At 42.3% G+C, this 17,181-nt stretch overlaps 1 protein-coding gene across 2 annotated transcripts; it reads left to right on the forward strand.

Moving 5' to 3' along the window:
• The first annotated feature begins 398 nt into the window (after positions 1–398).
• Positions 399–16,430, forward strand: LOC127002363 (protein kibra-like). Of its 2 annotated transcripts, none has more exons than XM_050868245.1 (16): positions 399–615; positions 5,013–5,122; positions 5,319–5,522; positions 5,931–6,087; positions 6,515–6,764; positions 7,079–7,306; positions 7,571–8,532; positions 9,597–9,683; positions 10,047–10,245; positions 10,508–10,672; positions 11,066–11,281; positions 11,808–12,041; positions 12,356–12,500; positions 13,010–13,200; positions 13,668–13,801; positions 14,110–16,430. In XM_050868245.1, exons 1-16 carry the CDS (start codon positions 488–490, stop codon positions 14,726–14,728), a joined length of 4,029 nt encoding a protein of 1,342 aa, XP_050724202.1. In that variant the 5' UTR covers positions 399–487; the 3' UTR covers positions 14,729–16,430. The 2 variants fall into 2 exon arrangements, with proteins under 2 accessions (XP_050724202.1, XP_050724203.1); XM_050868246.1 differs by lacking the exon at positions 399–615 and adding an exon at positions 4,120–4,477.
• The last annotated feature ends 751 nt before the right edge of the window (positions 16,431–17,181 follow it).

Here is a 17,181-nt window from a genome sequence, read left to right on the forward strand (position 1 = left end):
GACACGACTCTGTATACGCGCGTAGCGAAACGTGCGTAGCTAGAGTCAAATATCCTGTCAAATAAACACAAATAGGTGGGGATGGTAATTCAGGCTTTCTGGTAGGACGCTCCACGGGCTATTTTCGCAGGTCACACCTCAGGAATGCAGGGATTTGATTGGTTCCCAGGGGTGTCTGGCTCGTGATTGGCCGTCATTCCGTTGCGTCATTAAAACGTCACCATAACATGAAAGGTTTGCGGGATGCTGCGCGCTGATTGGCTCCTCGGGGCGGGCCGGCGGTGATTGGTTCTCAGAGGTGTCTCGCGCGGGATTGGGCCTCGATTCGTTGCGTCACGGGAGCGTCATCGGAGCGGGGCGCTGATTGGCTCCTGGGGGCGGGGCGGCGGTGATTGGTGAAGGAGCCCGAACGTCACCAGCAGGAGTCTCAACATGGAGGACGGTAGACGGTAGTGATGAGAGTTTATCTGTGTTTTTCACTTAAACCATGCCTAGAAGACGAAATGGAGAGCTACCATTACCTTCTGGATGGGAGATCGGGCATGACTATGACGGGAAAGTGTACTTCATCGACCACAACAACAAGAAAACCACGTGGATCGACCCAAGAGACAGGTAGGCAGCCGCGCCACCCCGATGCCTGCCGCCAGAATTGTGCTTTTGTGCCTACGGGGAGAGTGTTCGCGGCGCCCTTACACACGCAGGCCTACGCGGTGTGCTCGAAGTGATGTGCAAGTGACGTGAGGTGGCGCTTAAAGGCAAAATACGGCTTGCATAATATAAGTTTAATGTGGCCTCCTTTTTGCCTCTGCCCGTGTGTCCGTATGTGAGCAGAGGCTGTTTTATGTCCCCTTGTGCGCCGTGTAGCGAGTTCTCAGCCCCGTGTGCGTGTCCGTGTGCGTATTTGGGCCGTGTATGTACGTGGGAGTGTACGTGGTGGTGAGTAGAGGTGGGGAAAAGAGTCCATACGCCTGTGGAATGTGTGTGTGCGACCCTGGCTGTTGGCTCTGGAATGTTTGGTATGTCAAGAGTGGCGGAGCGGTGTGCCTCCCCCCTTCCCTCCCGCCCCTCCCGTTCCTCCTCCCTCCCTCCCGTCCTTCCTCCCTCTTTCTACCACCACTACTAGTCTTCTCTCCATAGTGTTACCGTAAAAAAATTCCCTCCCTCTCCCTCTTCCTCCTTTCTGTACCACCTCCTCCTCCCTTCCTCTGTCTGCTACTAGTCTTCTCTCCATAGTGTTACCGTAAAAAAATTCCCTTCCTCCTCCTCCCTTCCTCTCTCTCTTCCTCCTTTCTGTATACCTCCACCTCTTCCTCCTCTCCATAGTGTTACCGTAAAAAAATTCCCTCCCTCTCCCTCTCTCTTCCTCCTTTCTGTATACCTCCATCTCCTCCCTCCCTCCCTCCCTCTCTGTCTATTACTACTACTACTGCTAATCTTTCTCTCCGTAATTTTACCATATGATTTTTTTTCTTCTCCATCTCTCCCTTACTCCTTACCGTTTCTCCTCCTCCTCTATCCTTTCTCTCTTCCCTCATTCTCTCCCTCCCTCCCTCCCTCTCTGTCTTGCTTCCTTTTTCCTATTATTAATAACTTCCTTTCTCTCTGCTGACCTCAGACATACTTGCCTTGTCCCCTCCACCCTCTCTCATTTCCTTCTCTTCATTTATTTGTTTATTTATATAACTTCTTTTATCATATTTTTGTGTTCAGGATTATTTTTAGTCAGTGTAGTCTAGTTAATATCTTTTGGGCTGCAGTGTATAATGTTTTAATTGGTTTTGGTCCTGTTTTTTTTTTTGTTTTGTTTATTTTCTTGCATCTTTGGCAGGCTTCAATTCCTGGCTCATGTTTTTTTAGTTTATATTTAGTTAGTCTAGCCTTTGATAATTTTTGTTGATTTGTTTTTGCTTTGCTTTCGCCAGACACCACCTTAGTATTACAAAAGCACTTCCGTGATATATATCGAGAGAGAGCAAACTATCTTCCTATTTCCATTCATTAGTTTCTTTGTACTTCCCTTCAAGATTTTATATTAGTTGCACTTCCTGAATGTGTGGAAATTATTTTTTTTACTGTATGTTAAGATATCTAAACCTAACAACAAATTCACAAACACCACGAAACATGTCTATATATTTCTTATGAGGTTTAAAAATTGCACTAAGCTTGTGGGAAATTAATATTGTAGAAGAAGAATTATTAATGTGAATAGAGTAGGTTGGAAAGAATGAACATTATGAAGCAATAGAGAATGACAGAGTTATATATCAAGGTTAAGCTGATTTGTTAATAATTACAGCTACTTATAATTAGGAGGGAGGTCATTATTAGCTATACATACAGGGATGAATCATAATGAAGAGGGTGTAATTTGATATTGAAAGTGAATGTTATGCAATGATCATCAGTAGATATGAGAAAATAGATGCCTCCATACCATAAAGATCAGTAAAATAAGGATTGATTTAAACTGATGAATGATGAGGAGAGAGTACAGGATGTGCAATGCGAATGAGAAGCTCGGTACGCTATTTTTATGTTTACCATCACTTGCAATGGTAGTACCGTGTATGTAGTAGGGGAGTAGTAGCATTAGTAGTAGGTATTAATAGAAGCAGCAGTAGTAACAGAGTACCATAGTTGTAGCAATAGTAGTAGAAGCAATAGCAGTAGTAGTAGTAGTAGTAGTAGTAGTAGTAGAAGAAGTAGTAGCAGTCTGGGGGTTGTTTCAGCAGGTACTCCCACCAAGGTCACCCTAATATTTCTATGAATGAAGAAACACTGAAAACTAACATTTTCACGTATTTGGCCTTAGTCTGGAATATTTTATTTTTTCTAATGGTAATCAGTTTATTAATATATTAGACTCCTTGTATCAGGAAGTTATGTGATCTTTTAAGAGGTAAAGAGTGTAGCCGTATTCTGTTATCAGGATATTAAAGTGTTTCAGTGATATTGAAAGAACAGCAAACCCTAAAACAGAATACCATGTTAACCCCTTGACGCTTAGATTTTTTATTTGCCCAATACGTAAAATTGTTTCTTATTAGCCATACATTACGAGAAATAGCTTAATATATATACCAAATTAACTAGTGGATAAGGATACAAAACAGGTCATATTTATATAAAATCTTGCGTGTCTTTATTAAAAGCATCTAATGGTAGCAATATTACAATGGAAAATACCATCTAGGCCTCAAGGGGTTAAGCTGAAGTTATGCACCAGTTGATACATACCCAAGCCAGACAAGGGGACATAAAAAAAGAATGCAACATGCACTGTAGGGTAAAGTAGCTAACCTTACCACCTAAAAAGTATATTAAAAGGAATGTTATATATATACACTCGGACACATTTATCTGAATGCCATAAACTCAACAATACACAGACCTCATGTGGTCCTTTGTAAATTTTTGGCTGGCCACACACACACATTCCACCTGGTGGCTTCCTTATTTTAGTTGACTTAAATACCAAGCAGGAGCATCTTGGCACAGCTGAGGAATGTGTAGCCAAGTGTCTGTCACGGCGGGTGTGTGGTGTGGCCTGCTGGCATGTGGCAAGCCAGCTGGGGGTGCACATACATACACATGTCTACACACACACACACACACACACACACACACACACACACACACACACACACACACACCACTTGTTTAGGCCAAATAGTTTTCCAATAGTTTTGTGTCTGAATGTATGGATGTCCATGAGTCTGCTTTTTTTCCTCCTTTTATGGATGTGTAAGATCCATGCCTATCTCTATGGTGTTTGTTTTTTCTCTGGATCTACCTTATATCCCCTAAGTCTTCTTTAAGCTGATTAGAGAACATGATAAGCCCTGACACTCAGGATTTACTGCGGTACATTTTTTAGCAGTAGTTTCTTATTTGCCAGACAGAGGTCAGAGGCATTTACATGGATAGTTTTGTACTTTTGTCTACCTGGCAATGGTCTTAATTATTCCCTCAGATTTATTATAAAACAGAATCGCACTTAGGTAAGGGAAATTACAAGTCATGTCTCGCTCCATGATACAAATGAATGGTATTGTTTGGAGCTCACCCCAGCTTGGAGACGAGACAGTTATAAGTCAGAGTCTGTACCAATGTAGTATAATTGTGAGGACACTTTTTGCATGCACATACTCTTCTTCCTTTCATCTTTTATCTTTAGTGCTTCATGTGGATTCCTATCTTCTTTAAATCCTTATATTTCCTCCTCATACTCCTTCCTCTCCTCCAACTCTGCCCTTATTACCTCATCTGGCCTCAGAACCTCGCTCTAATTATGAATTAATGGGACGTCATAGGAATTCACCTCCATGGTATAGTCGTTAGCGCACCATGCATCGAATCCATGATCTTGGGTTTGAATCTTGGCCCGGGCAGTCAGCATCCAGCACACCAAGTTGTTCATCCTCCATTTTGGACCGGTTGATAAATGGGCACCTGAAGTAACCTGGGGAAGGTAAACCATGGTAACCCAAATGTCACACCTGTCCTGTATCCCAGGGTAAACGGTTCTTACCCACCACAGGCTCAAGGGCCAAGGTGACAGAGATGGGCACAGAGGCCACATGCAGCGTCAGCGTATGCCCAAACTCTACTTTTTACCATTGGGGCAATTTTAGGGCTAAATTTCACTCCAGATTTTGCATGATGTTAAATGATAGTGAATGTTTTTATTGTTTTTCGCTTCTGCAGAAGCAATTTATTTTTAAGGTTTTAGTAACTGATATATATATATATATATATATATATATATATATATATATATATATATATATATATATATATATATATATATATATATATATATATATATATATATATATATATATATATATATTATGAAAATGATATAAGTGTAAATCATATTGTCATTCTTACAAATTTACCTGCTTCAAATATGTAACATATCTTTGTAATAACTTTCTTCTGTTTGCCCAAATAGCAGTGTTTTTTTCCAAGAATGTGGATACTGATTTCATATTTTTTTCCAGTTACACCAAAGCTCAGACGTTCGCAGACTGTGTAGGCCACGAGTTGCCATACGGGTGGGAGGAGTGCGTGGACGGACAGATTGGGATTTACTATGTCGATCATATTAACAGTAAGTGTGACCTAAGATCATTAATATCAGTAGTACTAATAGCAGCAGTTTAAGAAATATTGAAAGTATCTTTAGCCATGAGCATCACAGACATGCTTATACATACTATGTTTTTTTAACATTTTCCAATTTAAACTGTAATTGAATTTGAGGATCTCAGTAAGTGAAGTCTAATTTTTACTATTTTCCCTTCAAGAACAAAACCAAATTGAGGACCCCAGACTAGCATGGCGGCAAGTACAGGAGGCCATGCTGTCGGAGTACCTCTGCTCAGCGCAGAGCGATCTGAGTGCCAAGCAGGACATCATGCAGGTGAAGGCCCAGCGACTTGCCTTGGCCCAGGACGAGTACCACCACCTCAACACCACCCTCACTAACCTCTTCAGCTCAAGGTCTTCATGTAAGTCCAGCTTTGTTGCAGTTAGTTTTTTCTGTGTATTCACGGCCAAATGTTGAAGTAGCATTTCCTTGTTCCATAATGATATTTTTTCTCATTCAAGGTCATAATTATTTTTTTACTATAACTAGAGAAGTATGTGATAATGTAAGTGAATGTATATAAATATGTACTGCAAATGAAGGCTATAATGATCATCTTGCTTTACATAGGTTAGGTTTGAATTTGAATATTTATTCTAGTTGGTACACTAGGTTTACCATCCACAATCAGTTTGTGGTGTGCCGTTAAAAACAGGAATTAAATTTAAGAGAAGAGTATCTAGGTTTTATTTTTTGTAATATGTGTAATTCATCTAGACAGCTTTAATAATGCTTTCTAACAATGTCATATGTCTGTGTGCTCCTGTAGTAAGTTCTGGTGGGAGTGGCACGAGTCGCTGGGACCCGGACTTGCTCAAAACTGACGTGGTGATGGCCAGGAACAGAGTGGGTCGCCTCAAGCGTGAACTGCATCAGATCAAGCACGAGGTGGCCAACACAGAGGCTGGCATGCAGACCCTGGCACAGTGAGTGGCTGCTCGTGTGTTTTTATGCAAAAGTCTAGAAGGGAAGGCCAGACATCCTCATACACTGGTTGGCTTGCTAACGATTCAAAAAAAAATTGTTTCATAGATCTCCCATCAATATTATTTATGATTCATTATCTTTTCGAAGTTCAGGGAAAGCTCTCCTATTTATAACACTCAACAACTCCAAAGTTTACACCATTTACAGTTCATAGTTTTCCCTTGAAACTAAAGTTGAGCAGAGAAAACATTCCACTAGCTGCAGTTTCCTTTAATTTAGCATTCTCAAAGTAGAACCAACCTCTTTCCATCCCTGTAGGGGTTAACATATTACTTTATCACTATTCATTGTAGCTGTTTCTTTATATAGCAAAAATATAACAATGTGCAAGAGCCATTCTTAACATTTGTCTTCATTCTTCCACAGAGTTCAAGAAAAACTGAGTGGGTTAACCACCGGCTATAGTGTGGAAGAGGCTCAAGCCATCGTTGCACAGTTGAAGAACATTGAGGAGTCTTTAAGAGCGGGGGAAAAAGAGAAAGCCGAGCTGATCAAGTCACTGACGGTGCTGCGTCATGATATCATCTCGGCGGAGGCAACGCAAGCCATCGAGGCAAACATTGAGAAGTCAACAGAAAAGCACAGCACTGCATCACAAACAGATTTTTGCGGCGAGGTAAACATTGTATTTAGCAGTAAAGTACCTGAATTGTAAGAAAAATCATACTGGTAACAAATTTAGGCTAACCCCACAAATACTTATCCAGACAAGGTATTCACAGAAGTTCCTGTTGATATTCTTGCAGTACTCAGTTTATAAGCAAATTTTTCATTCCTTATTACTGAATATAGACCAAAGATAATTTGCACAAGTTTCATCATATCAGTTTAGACTTTATAGAATTAAAAATTTCTCCAGCCTGCCTAGCACTACATTTATAGAGAACATTACTTCTAAACTAACATGATCCTGTCCTTTCCCACCCATAGGGCATGCCACTAGGTGCTAGGTTGGCTGAGCTGACAAGGCTAAAATTGGAATACGACTCAGCCAAGAGTACGTTGAAGGGCCTCCAGCATGATCTGGCTGAGCTAGAGGAGCGGCTCTCCCCGGAGGACCTACAGAGTGACCGAGACCGTGTGGTGCTCATCCAGGAGAAGGAGCAGCTGCTGAGGGAGTTCCGCAGCGTTCGCTCTTATGCCCAGGATCCTCTGCAGGTTGGTGGATTTTCATTGCTCCTGCTTTCCCCCATTCTACTATTTTATTCTTTTATCGCATCAGTCTTACCATTAATGGTAACTCAGGTGAAAAGGGGCAGCTTATAAGGGACAGAATTATTGAATAGAAAAATTATAAATAATGAAGTCATAATTGGTATATATATTTGAAGTGGAAATATGTATAAATAAGAAGCACTGTTACCTTTTTTTTCATTTTCCTTTGACTATATGATGGAATACTTACCTTGTTTTTGTTCCCAGGTGTGTGAGCTAGAGGATAAGATCAGTCAGCTGGAGTGTGACCTTGCCAAGGCCCTGGAGGTGAGCAACAAGACTGTGGCGGAGCGCCTCGCACTACAGGAGCAGCGGCAGGATCTCCTCTGCCAGCTGAGGGACACAGTGAGGGTCATGGTGGGCCTTGAGGGACAACTACGGTCCCTCTCTGCCTCCACCCTTTCTGTGTCGTCGTCCTCGTCCTTGGGCTCCCTGTCCACCTCCAGCAAGGGCTCCCTCTCCAGCCTGTCCTTCACAGACATCTACGGGGGCCAGCAGTATTCTTCCAGCGAGCATGTTGCCCTCAACATGACCGAGCTGCAGAAGCGGGTTGAGAGGCTCCTCAAATCCAACTCTGAGGCAGACCGACAGTATGCGGAGAAGCTGAGGTCACTGGAGGAGGGAGGCAGCAACAGCAGCTGCGCCATGCTGTCACAGTCAATGCTGTCTTTGTCCCCTCGCAGCTCCCTGTCCTCCCTCTCCCCGCCAACCTCTGCTTGTGAGGCACTTTCGGCTCTTGAAACGCAGAGGCTTAACTCAGTGGAGGGCAGTGGTGGCCCTCTTGCCAATGTAGACCTTAGCACCGTGCAGGACCGGCTGGTGGAGCTGTGTCTGGCTCCCACCGCTGCCGAGGCCACCGCCAAGGCCACTAGTAAACATTTGGACGCCACACTAGTCGTAAACAAACAAGTGAAGGAATTACCAGAGTATGACTTCAGCTTGACGAACGGCGGAGTGAGTGGAGTGTTGTTGGGGCTGTCCAGGGGGGAGGGGGGAGTGCTCTATGAGGAGGAGGAAGGCTGTGCCGGGGGTAGTGAGGACGGCAACATACGGACCATTTCTGCTGCTGTTAGTGACGAGTCTGTGGCCGGGGACTCTGGTGTCTATGAGGCGTACCCCAAAGGGTCAGCCTCACCTCCAGACACCCCACAGGTGCAAATCAGACTGAGGTGAGTGTTTACTATTCATGTTTCTGGTAAAATAATACTCGTTATTCTTTTGTCATTTCCACTTTCATTACTTTTCAAATCACCATTAGTTTTTCAGATGTAAATAGCATAATGAGGCCTTCTTTAAACTGAGAATTTTATGTTAATGAGTATGAGTATGATCTGCGATATTTTCAGAGAGCATTATTTGTAAACATTCATTGAACTGCATCATGGATTTAATAATAATTGTTTCATCAATCTGTCATGTGTCAGGAAAGCATCAGCCTTCTTTAAACTGAGAATTTTATGTTAATGAGTATGAGTATTATCTGCGATATTTCCAGAGAGCTTTATTTGTTAACATTCATTGAACTGCATCATGGATTTAATAATATTTGTTTCATCAATCTGTCATGTGTCAGGAAAGCATCAACCTTCAATATTCTATGCAACTTTATCGTAAGGGCTTTGGCTCCCTCTGATGAAGGACTGGAAGAATTGGGAATTTCATCCTGTAAATATTCATCAACTTTTGCACTTCCATAATAATTATTTTTAACCCGGTAGCTGTGGGGATCATGTTTCTTAAAGGCCCCTCTAAGCAAGAAAAATCATCACTCACGCAAACCATTTCATAATATATATCAACGCATTTGTGATCAGTTTATGCATCATCTATTTTTGGGGGTTTATATCATGGCAAAAATTTGGCCCGTTGCTGCTACACCATAAAGCCACAAATTTGGCCCGTCGCTGCTAACGGGTTAAAGCTGCATTCCCAACAAACACATTTTAATATCTTTAATACATTTGTGATAATTTTTTTATTATTAAATGCTAATTTGAAGCGTTGCAAAAAGTGAATAGTTCAGACCCTCATGGTAATAAGTGCAAACTACCCCAGTAAATGCAGCTCTGTGTTGGAATATCCTCTTTCAAGGACACTGGTGAGGGTAACAAGTAGAATGGTTGATGAGGCAGAGCTAAGCAACCAACAGGTACATTGTGATTTAGAATTATCAGTCACTGTATCATGAACTTTCATCCTTATTTGAATATCATGACTTGTATCTCCCTTTCAGGTACAACAAGCAGGAAAGTCTTCTTAATGTTGGTGTGGAGAGAGCGAGGAGCTTGTCGGTGCTAAACACAGAGGACGGCTGCAAAGTGTGAGTATCCAAGGCTGGCAGCTCCATGTGGAATAGCTGTATAGTTTGAAATAGTTTTGTCCAACTATGGGGTCTGCTCTTGATTGTGATATAAATTTACATATTCATTCAACCCTATGTTTGTAGATTTTACTGATTCAGATTTCTTCATATATTACTTTTTGTGGCTAACAAGGCTCATGGATAAACAAAAAAAGTAAAGAGTGCTGTATTGTTTTGATGACAGCCTGTAGACGGGAAATGTTGTACAAGCTTGAATGGGGATTAATTTCTCGACAAACCTGATGGAGCATTGGTTTGCACATTTTCCCAACAGTCATAGGCATTGTATACAGAGATCAGTGACTGAATTCCTCCCCACAGGTGCATCAAGGTGCAGCTTTTCCCAGCCGGCACGGCGACCTTCACGTGTTGCACCCACCTGGACAGCAACACGGAGCGGCCCATCTTTGGAGAGACATTCTCTTTCCCTGTGGCGCCCCGCAAGCTGCCCTCCAAGACTTTGCAAGTGAACGTGTGGGCCGTCAGCGACACCAATGAGACCTTTGACGAGGAGTGTGTGGTGAGTGCTGGCATGTGTTGGTGTCTACCAAATATTTCTGCGTACAAAGCAAGCGGTGTATAAGACGACTCAGGCTTATGATTTTTAGGTTTGGGGGGTCACCTCATATGCCTTGTACACATCATGCTAATATGTTTTCCTTCTGTCCTTAGATAAACATTTTTTCTTCTAATTTTTCCAATGTTTCACTCTTTTCTGCATTTCCAATACCATATGGAGACATGTGACACTAATATGTTCCCTCGCCCCTCTCCTCATGCAGGGTTATGCTCAAATTAGCCTAGCAGACTTCGACATGGATGTGCAACAGACCCGCTGGTACAACATCCTCCACTACGCCCTCCTGCGACCAGACCAGCTGAGCCGCGACGACCAATCCTCAAAATCCTCAACGCTGCGCTCGTCTGTCTCAACCTCCAACGTCAAGGTGAGCAAACTGTGTGGTAAAGTAAGGGCAGAGAGAGTAAGGTGTAGAAATAAACAAGAAGGTGAAATTAAAGCCATATTCTGAAACATTTATGGGCTTACATACACACCTACATTTAATCAGGTTTTTGTACAGTTTGGGGGCATTTTCATGAGTAGTGTTAATATCCTTGTGGTAGTTTTACAAGGCATCTGCATCTTTAACGTGAAAAAGACCACTGAGAACCTGACTAATCTCCTCTGTGGACTTTGGAAATAGTTGTGAAAGCCATAAGTGTGAGAATATTGGCCTAACATACATGCACTTTATCATCCACCATCATTTTCTAACACACACATGCACACACGTTGCCCCATATTTCCATACTAAATGCTATACCTTCTCTTCAAACAGGAGGAGAGCAGCGACGAGTCCACTATCATCTCATCTCAAACCTCCACCCTCACCCGGAATCTCGGCCCAGAAGCGCTAAGACTCAACCTTCCTCTCACCACCGAGGACTTCGAGCACGTCATTGACTCCGACGATGATGAGGAAGAGGAAGAGGAGGAAGAGGAGCTGGAGGAAGCAGGTCAAGAAGAGGTCATGGAGGAAGCTCTAGAGAATGCGGTACGTTCCTTACTCTTGGTTCAGAATGTTAGTGTTTTTTCCTTCTTATCCTCCACTTTATCACTTTTTCCTACTCTCTCCCTCACTCAGTTTTCAATATCATCAAAAGTTTTGTTTCATGTGCCCTCCATCCTGTTTATCTGTCATGATATTTTTTTCACTGAATGTCTTTTTGTGTTTTGCTGTTCCATGGTCTGGCTCCCTTGAATTACTGCTTTTGAAATTTTTATATGATGGGTGTTTTGTGTATTTGCATGATTCACTTATTTGTAATGTCATTGAGCTACTTTTTGCTTTTACTAGCTTAGACTTGGGAACTTTTCAATGTTTGTAATATCAGGGCGCTGAGAGGTGGGTGTTAATGTACCTGATACGCTGTCATCATCAGCTTATGGGAGGGAGGACATCATTCACTGTGATACAAACAGTTTGTTTGATGTTAATTTAATGGTAGCTTTGTTAGCACTGATGGCTGCACCACTGCATGGTTGTTGTGCTCATGTGGCAACATTGCACGCTTGAACAGGAGGACACTGCTGTTGAGGGAGACTCCACTGACCAGCTGGTAGAGATGGCAGACAAGGAGACCAACACAGAGTGCATGTTCATGCCCCCCTCAGCCAGCCTGGCCGGGTCACGCAACTCCCTCGCACCACCGCGGGTCGAGGGCGCTGACCCCAGGCCAGGGATCCCAGTAATCAAAAGGTCACAAACCTTTACTCCTTCTGCTGCCGTTGGGAAGAGCAACTATGTGTGTCGGGTAAGTCTTGGTGTGGACAGAATGATAAGTGGCACCCCAAGCTTGAAATCTCTAACATTATTCCTACATTGGATAAGTATATGTCCTTTTTCAGTTTGTTATGTAATTATATTGTGGTAACTCCTATTTTCATAAAAATAATGTTTTATGAATTATCTATACAGATTAATATTTCATTGCAATACTGCTACACAGCTAAGTGGAGTGTATGTTTATAACACAAACACATGCATTGCAATAATTGCCTTGATGAATGGGTCCTTGAAAACTAAACCTTGTAAGGATGCAATAATAATAAATCATTCCTGCTGCAGCTGAACCGCAGCGACAGTGACAGCTGTGTTCCCATGTACCGGCGGGCGCCCTTCCAACGAGGCACGGCGGAGCGGCGATCACTCAGGTGGAAGGGTCGGCTAGGAGGCTCCCTCAGGCTCTCTTCAAGGTCACCTGGCTCATCAGGTGAGCAAGTGACAATGATGTTATTAAGTGGCTTTTACTGACAGAGAAGTAGTTGGTCTGCTTTAGCAATGGAGAATGTACTTGGATTTAGAAAAGTCAACTAGAAATGATTAATGATGATGATGTATGATGAAGATAGTAGACCTTTGAGGTAATGAGGAGTTTAAATAGTGGTAGCAGTGAGTCCATTAGATTTGTTGAACAGTGATGTAAAAGTTTTCAAATATAGACAGAGTTAGACAGGGAGTTGCCATGTTTTCCAAGCTAAATGTAACATATTGCAAGTTTTTAGGGGATTTATGAATCCTGAGATATGTTTCCTTGTGTAACTTCAAATGTTTTCTTGATTTTGATACATGCTTTTCTTGTCCATCAACCCAAGCTATGCAGAGAAAATTGTTGTGGTGATTGAAAGCTCATTTGTTAATATTAAATATTTTGAGTCAGCATATTATGTGAATAAGAATTGCTCTTTTCAAACTCTAATCGCAACTCCAATGCTCCAACAGGATTGAAAGGTGGCCGCACCTCCCTTGACCTTGAGCTAGACTTGGCAGCACAACAACGGAGGCTCCGGCAACTGCACGAAGAACTGGAGGGCTTGCGTAGCCTCAAGACCCAGCTGGAGGGAGTCAAGAACTCCCCTGACCCTCCCTCATGGCTCAGTGACCAGACCACCATGACCAGTGTCCTCACACAGGTAGGGCAGCAACTCTTATCCATTGTGGAACTCCTTAACCTGTCCGCAGCAGTTGGAACGAATTTGGCTTTCACTGGTAGCCTGATAACATATACTCCAAAATCTTTTTCTGCCTCTGTGGTGGATAGTGGAGTGTTTCCTGTGTGGTATTGGCATGCTGGATATCCCCTCCCAAAGTGCAGGACTTTACATTTTTCTTCATTGAATTGTAACAGCCTCTTTTTGATCAATTCCTGTAGCTTGGTGATGTCTTATTGTAGGAAATACGCAGTCAACAGGTTAAATAGCAGAAGCTCCATTTGCTCTATTTTTCTACAATATGTCCTTACTTCAGATGTCTGCATATTACTTTACCCTGTTCAGTCTTCACATTATTTTGTTTCTGATTAGATATAAGTATAACTAAGCTCAAGGAACTGCCTCCCTTCTTAAACCCTCCCTCATCACATCTTTTTGTTGTCTTGCAGGCCACCAAAGGAGGTGGTGTCAAGTCTCCTGAGGATCGGAGGATGGAGAAGATGCTGAGGAAGACGTCTCGAGAGATTCATAAGCTGAGAAACTCCAAGACGCCTCGAGGTCAACCGGATGTTGTCTCATTCAAGTGCGTCATTTATAAGTGTTTGGAATATGCTTGTTTCTTGTTTTTCAGTTCCTTCGCCAATTTTTTAGCCATGTGCCTGTACTATGCCTTCACTTTAGGAGATGACTTCCAGTTCAATGCTTTTGATTTGACAATGATCATATTTCAAGTATTTATCAGACCTTCACATATCTAAAGTCTAAGGTCTAAATCTTTTATATTCTGGAATGGTCCACACATACAACTAGTTGTAGGGCTGCTAGAAAAATAATCATGAGACAAACTCAGTAAGCATGTTTGTATTCACCATATGTTTTATTTTTACTCAGAGAGAAAATGGCATTCTTCCTCAAGTCAAGTCCAACAATTCCTCCACTAAACGTGGACGTGGATGGAGACGCAGCCACCCCGGAGCCCCTTGACCGCCTGCTCCACCAGCCCACCGCAACAACGGCGCTCTCCTGCACCCCAGTCACCTCCCATACCAAGAATCAAATCCCATCATCATGCATAGCAAGGCTACAACAGCAGCACCAACAACATCACCCAGGATCTGAAAAATCGGGTGAGCGGACACCCACTCACTGCCACCAAGCACCTTCTTCAAACCCAGCCACCACTTTACCTTCCTTACAAGGGTCCATAATCTCTGGGTCTTCATCCACTGCCACCACCACTGCTTCATCCACCCCAGGGGCTCCAGGGTCTGTCTTAGAGGAGTCCCATTTAGCGTCAACGTTCACAGAAATCTCCCCGTCCAACCCCGCCTTGTCCCCCTCACCATCAAATATTCCTCCATCACCCTCTGCCTCTTCACCAGCTGTGCCTGATTCTGCCTCCTCCTTGGTGAGGCAGCTGGCAGCGAAGCAGTCAACCACTGGTGCCATTCCTAAGGTCTTTCGTCCTGATGTTCTCTTCAGCACAGAAGACCAAGGTGTGGAGGTCTGATCTTCTCTTCTTCACTGAATAGGGAATCATCCAATGGCCTCATATATTTATATTTTTGGGGGTTCATGAGTCATCTATCCAGTGCTGCGTGGCTTACTTTTATTTATTACAGGAGACCCTGAGTCAAAGCTGTGACGGAAGGAAACTAGGGACTTTTATGTAAAGTTTACTACGCTGTCGAATCTCATAATGTATTGCCTGACCAGTAGTAGACGTTACTCGTATTTAGATAGTTGTGCTTAATTCAGGGTTTTCGTCTTTCTTACAAAGAGGCTTCCATATGCCGGTGATGCTGGGTAGATGGCTTGTGCCTCTCATTCACTCAATGCTAAGACTCCTTGACACACTCAGCAATGAGATTTTTGCAGTTTTATTTTTTGACAGTGTAATTTATAGCCACAAAAGATCAGTATATGGCATTAATTGCTCATAAGGCAAAGATAATATGTATACTTAAGGTGTTTTACTGAAAATAATTTTATTTTACTAATGCAGCCCTTTTTTATTGGAGTGGCAATGGAGTGTCACTAATGGCACCAAAGGGCTCAAGTTTTCAACAGTGCCTTCCACTAGCAGTACTTCCCTCTGGTCTTCCACTCCGGGAGGTTTTCTTGATAATTCTCACGTGATCATACTCATATCCATTATACATACTTGCCACTCTAAAGTTGTGTTCCTCTGCTGATAGTTTATATTTGAGATGCTTGTGAGTACTTTTAGAAATATAAAAGTTTTATGATATATATTATAAAAAGAATGTAACGTTTGGCTTTGCAGTCCTTACAAACTGTAAATTTATTCTATTGACAGAGGGAAAGCCCCAAAGTGGCAACTATTCATACAGAGACTGTGCAGAAATGTACTCCGGTGCAACATTTCAATAGTTCTTGGAAATTTGTGTGCTAATGATGCGTGCCTGTGGTAAGGTGATGAACCTCCTGTGCTGTCCTGTACCAAGGCTTACCTGAGTACCTGTATTTCACCCAGCGCTTGGGGGGGCGGCCTCTTCCTCGGGTCACAAATAACTACTTCACTTAAGCCAACACAGCGGATCCTTTATGAATGCATAGAGCAGCCGCCCTTCACAACAGACAGAGGCCGTCCTCCCAGGTTGCTTACTATATACTCTTCCTTTTTTTCTCTTTTTTTTTCCAAGAAACCTCGGGGTCCAAACCAGGTGTTGAATCAATCATTATTGTATAGTCGGTAGCAGTATTTCCCAGAATTGTTGAAATCATGTTTTATTGATATTCTACAAAGGTGCAGCAAAGCGTTGGTAGCTGTCTGTCTGTCCGTCTTGGTACTGAGCTGTTTGTTGGCAACTGTGAAAACCAGCAATATTAGTTGTGTTGGAAACTTGTCTTCTTCTGCTTCCCTGTGTAAACTTCTTGTGGTCATATTTTTGTATGACTTTAACCAAATTTATTTTATATATTTGTACATTAAATAGGGCCAGACTTATGAAGAGTATTTATATATTATCTATAATTTGTTTATATTATTGTCAGCTAACAGATTGATACTATTGCATAAATAATAGACGTGTCTATAAATGACTACTAACTTGTTATATCTCAAACTTTCATGCTGATAAGTTAAACCAAAAATGTATGTAGATATGTATATACAATCATTCTGCTATTTCCATGTGCCTTTGGTAGGTACAAATTTGTTATTTATGCTAACTAAAAGATGCAACAAATTTTTGTTTATCTTGTACCTTTTCCTTATTTCATATCGCAGTAGAGACACTTTTACTGTGCAATGAAATACATAGTTTTCTGTGCCATTCAGATAAGGAGCAAAGGTATGAAGGTTAGACACTTATGATTTATCAGTAGAGTGTTTTATCTGGTGCCCAGCAGTGCCGTTATAACAATGGATGCCTAAGTCATTTCCTCCAGCCACCATGCCTCGTAAGGCATTTCCTTCAGTGGTCGGGCAGGGCAGCTTCCGTTGGGAAACCATGTGCTTTTTTTATGAATTTTAAATGTAGGGCTTGTTAGTGAAATACAGCTCGTACCTTCGTGAACGAATCTCCTTCAGTAAATGGGATGACTCATCCCTTGTGTAACCCTCCGGATGGGGTAGCCATGTGTACATTACTGAAGGAGTACCTTTGAACCACTTGAAAAGATCAGCAACATTAATGCTGGAATCACAATAAGAACTTGGAATCATTGATTTTCCTTCAGTACCTCTTAGCTGTGCTCAACATGGCTGAAATTGCTTGTCACCACGCCTGATAGGTCCAAGATAATCTTTGATCCAAAATACAGGGTGAACTTTGAATTCGATTATTAGTTTTGTTATTTACAATTTGACAGTCATACACTGAGTTTTCATACAAATGTGATCATTCATAGCCTTGACATACAAAAAAAATGTATTGAATAACCATACTGTACAGCCACTCGAATCGGTTCAAAGCTTCGACTCAGTCAGACTGTGAA

The sequence above is a fragment of the Eriocheir sinensis genome, chromosome 2, assembly GCF_024679095.1.
Source record: "Eriocheir sinensis breed Jianghai 21 chromosome 2, ASM2467909v1, whole genome shotgun sequence".
Taxonomy (NCBI): Eukaryota; Metazoa; Arthropoda; class Malacostraca; order Decapoda; family Varunidae; genus Eriocheir; species Eriocheir sinensis.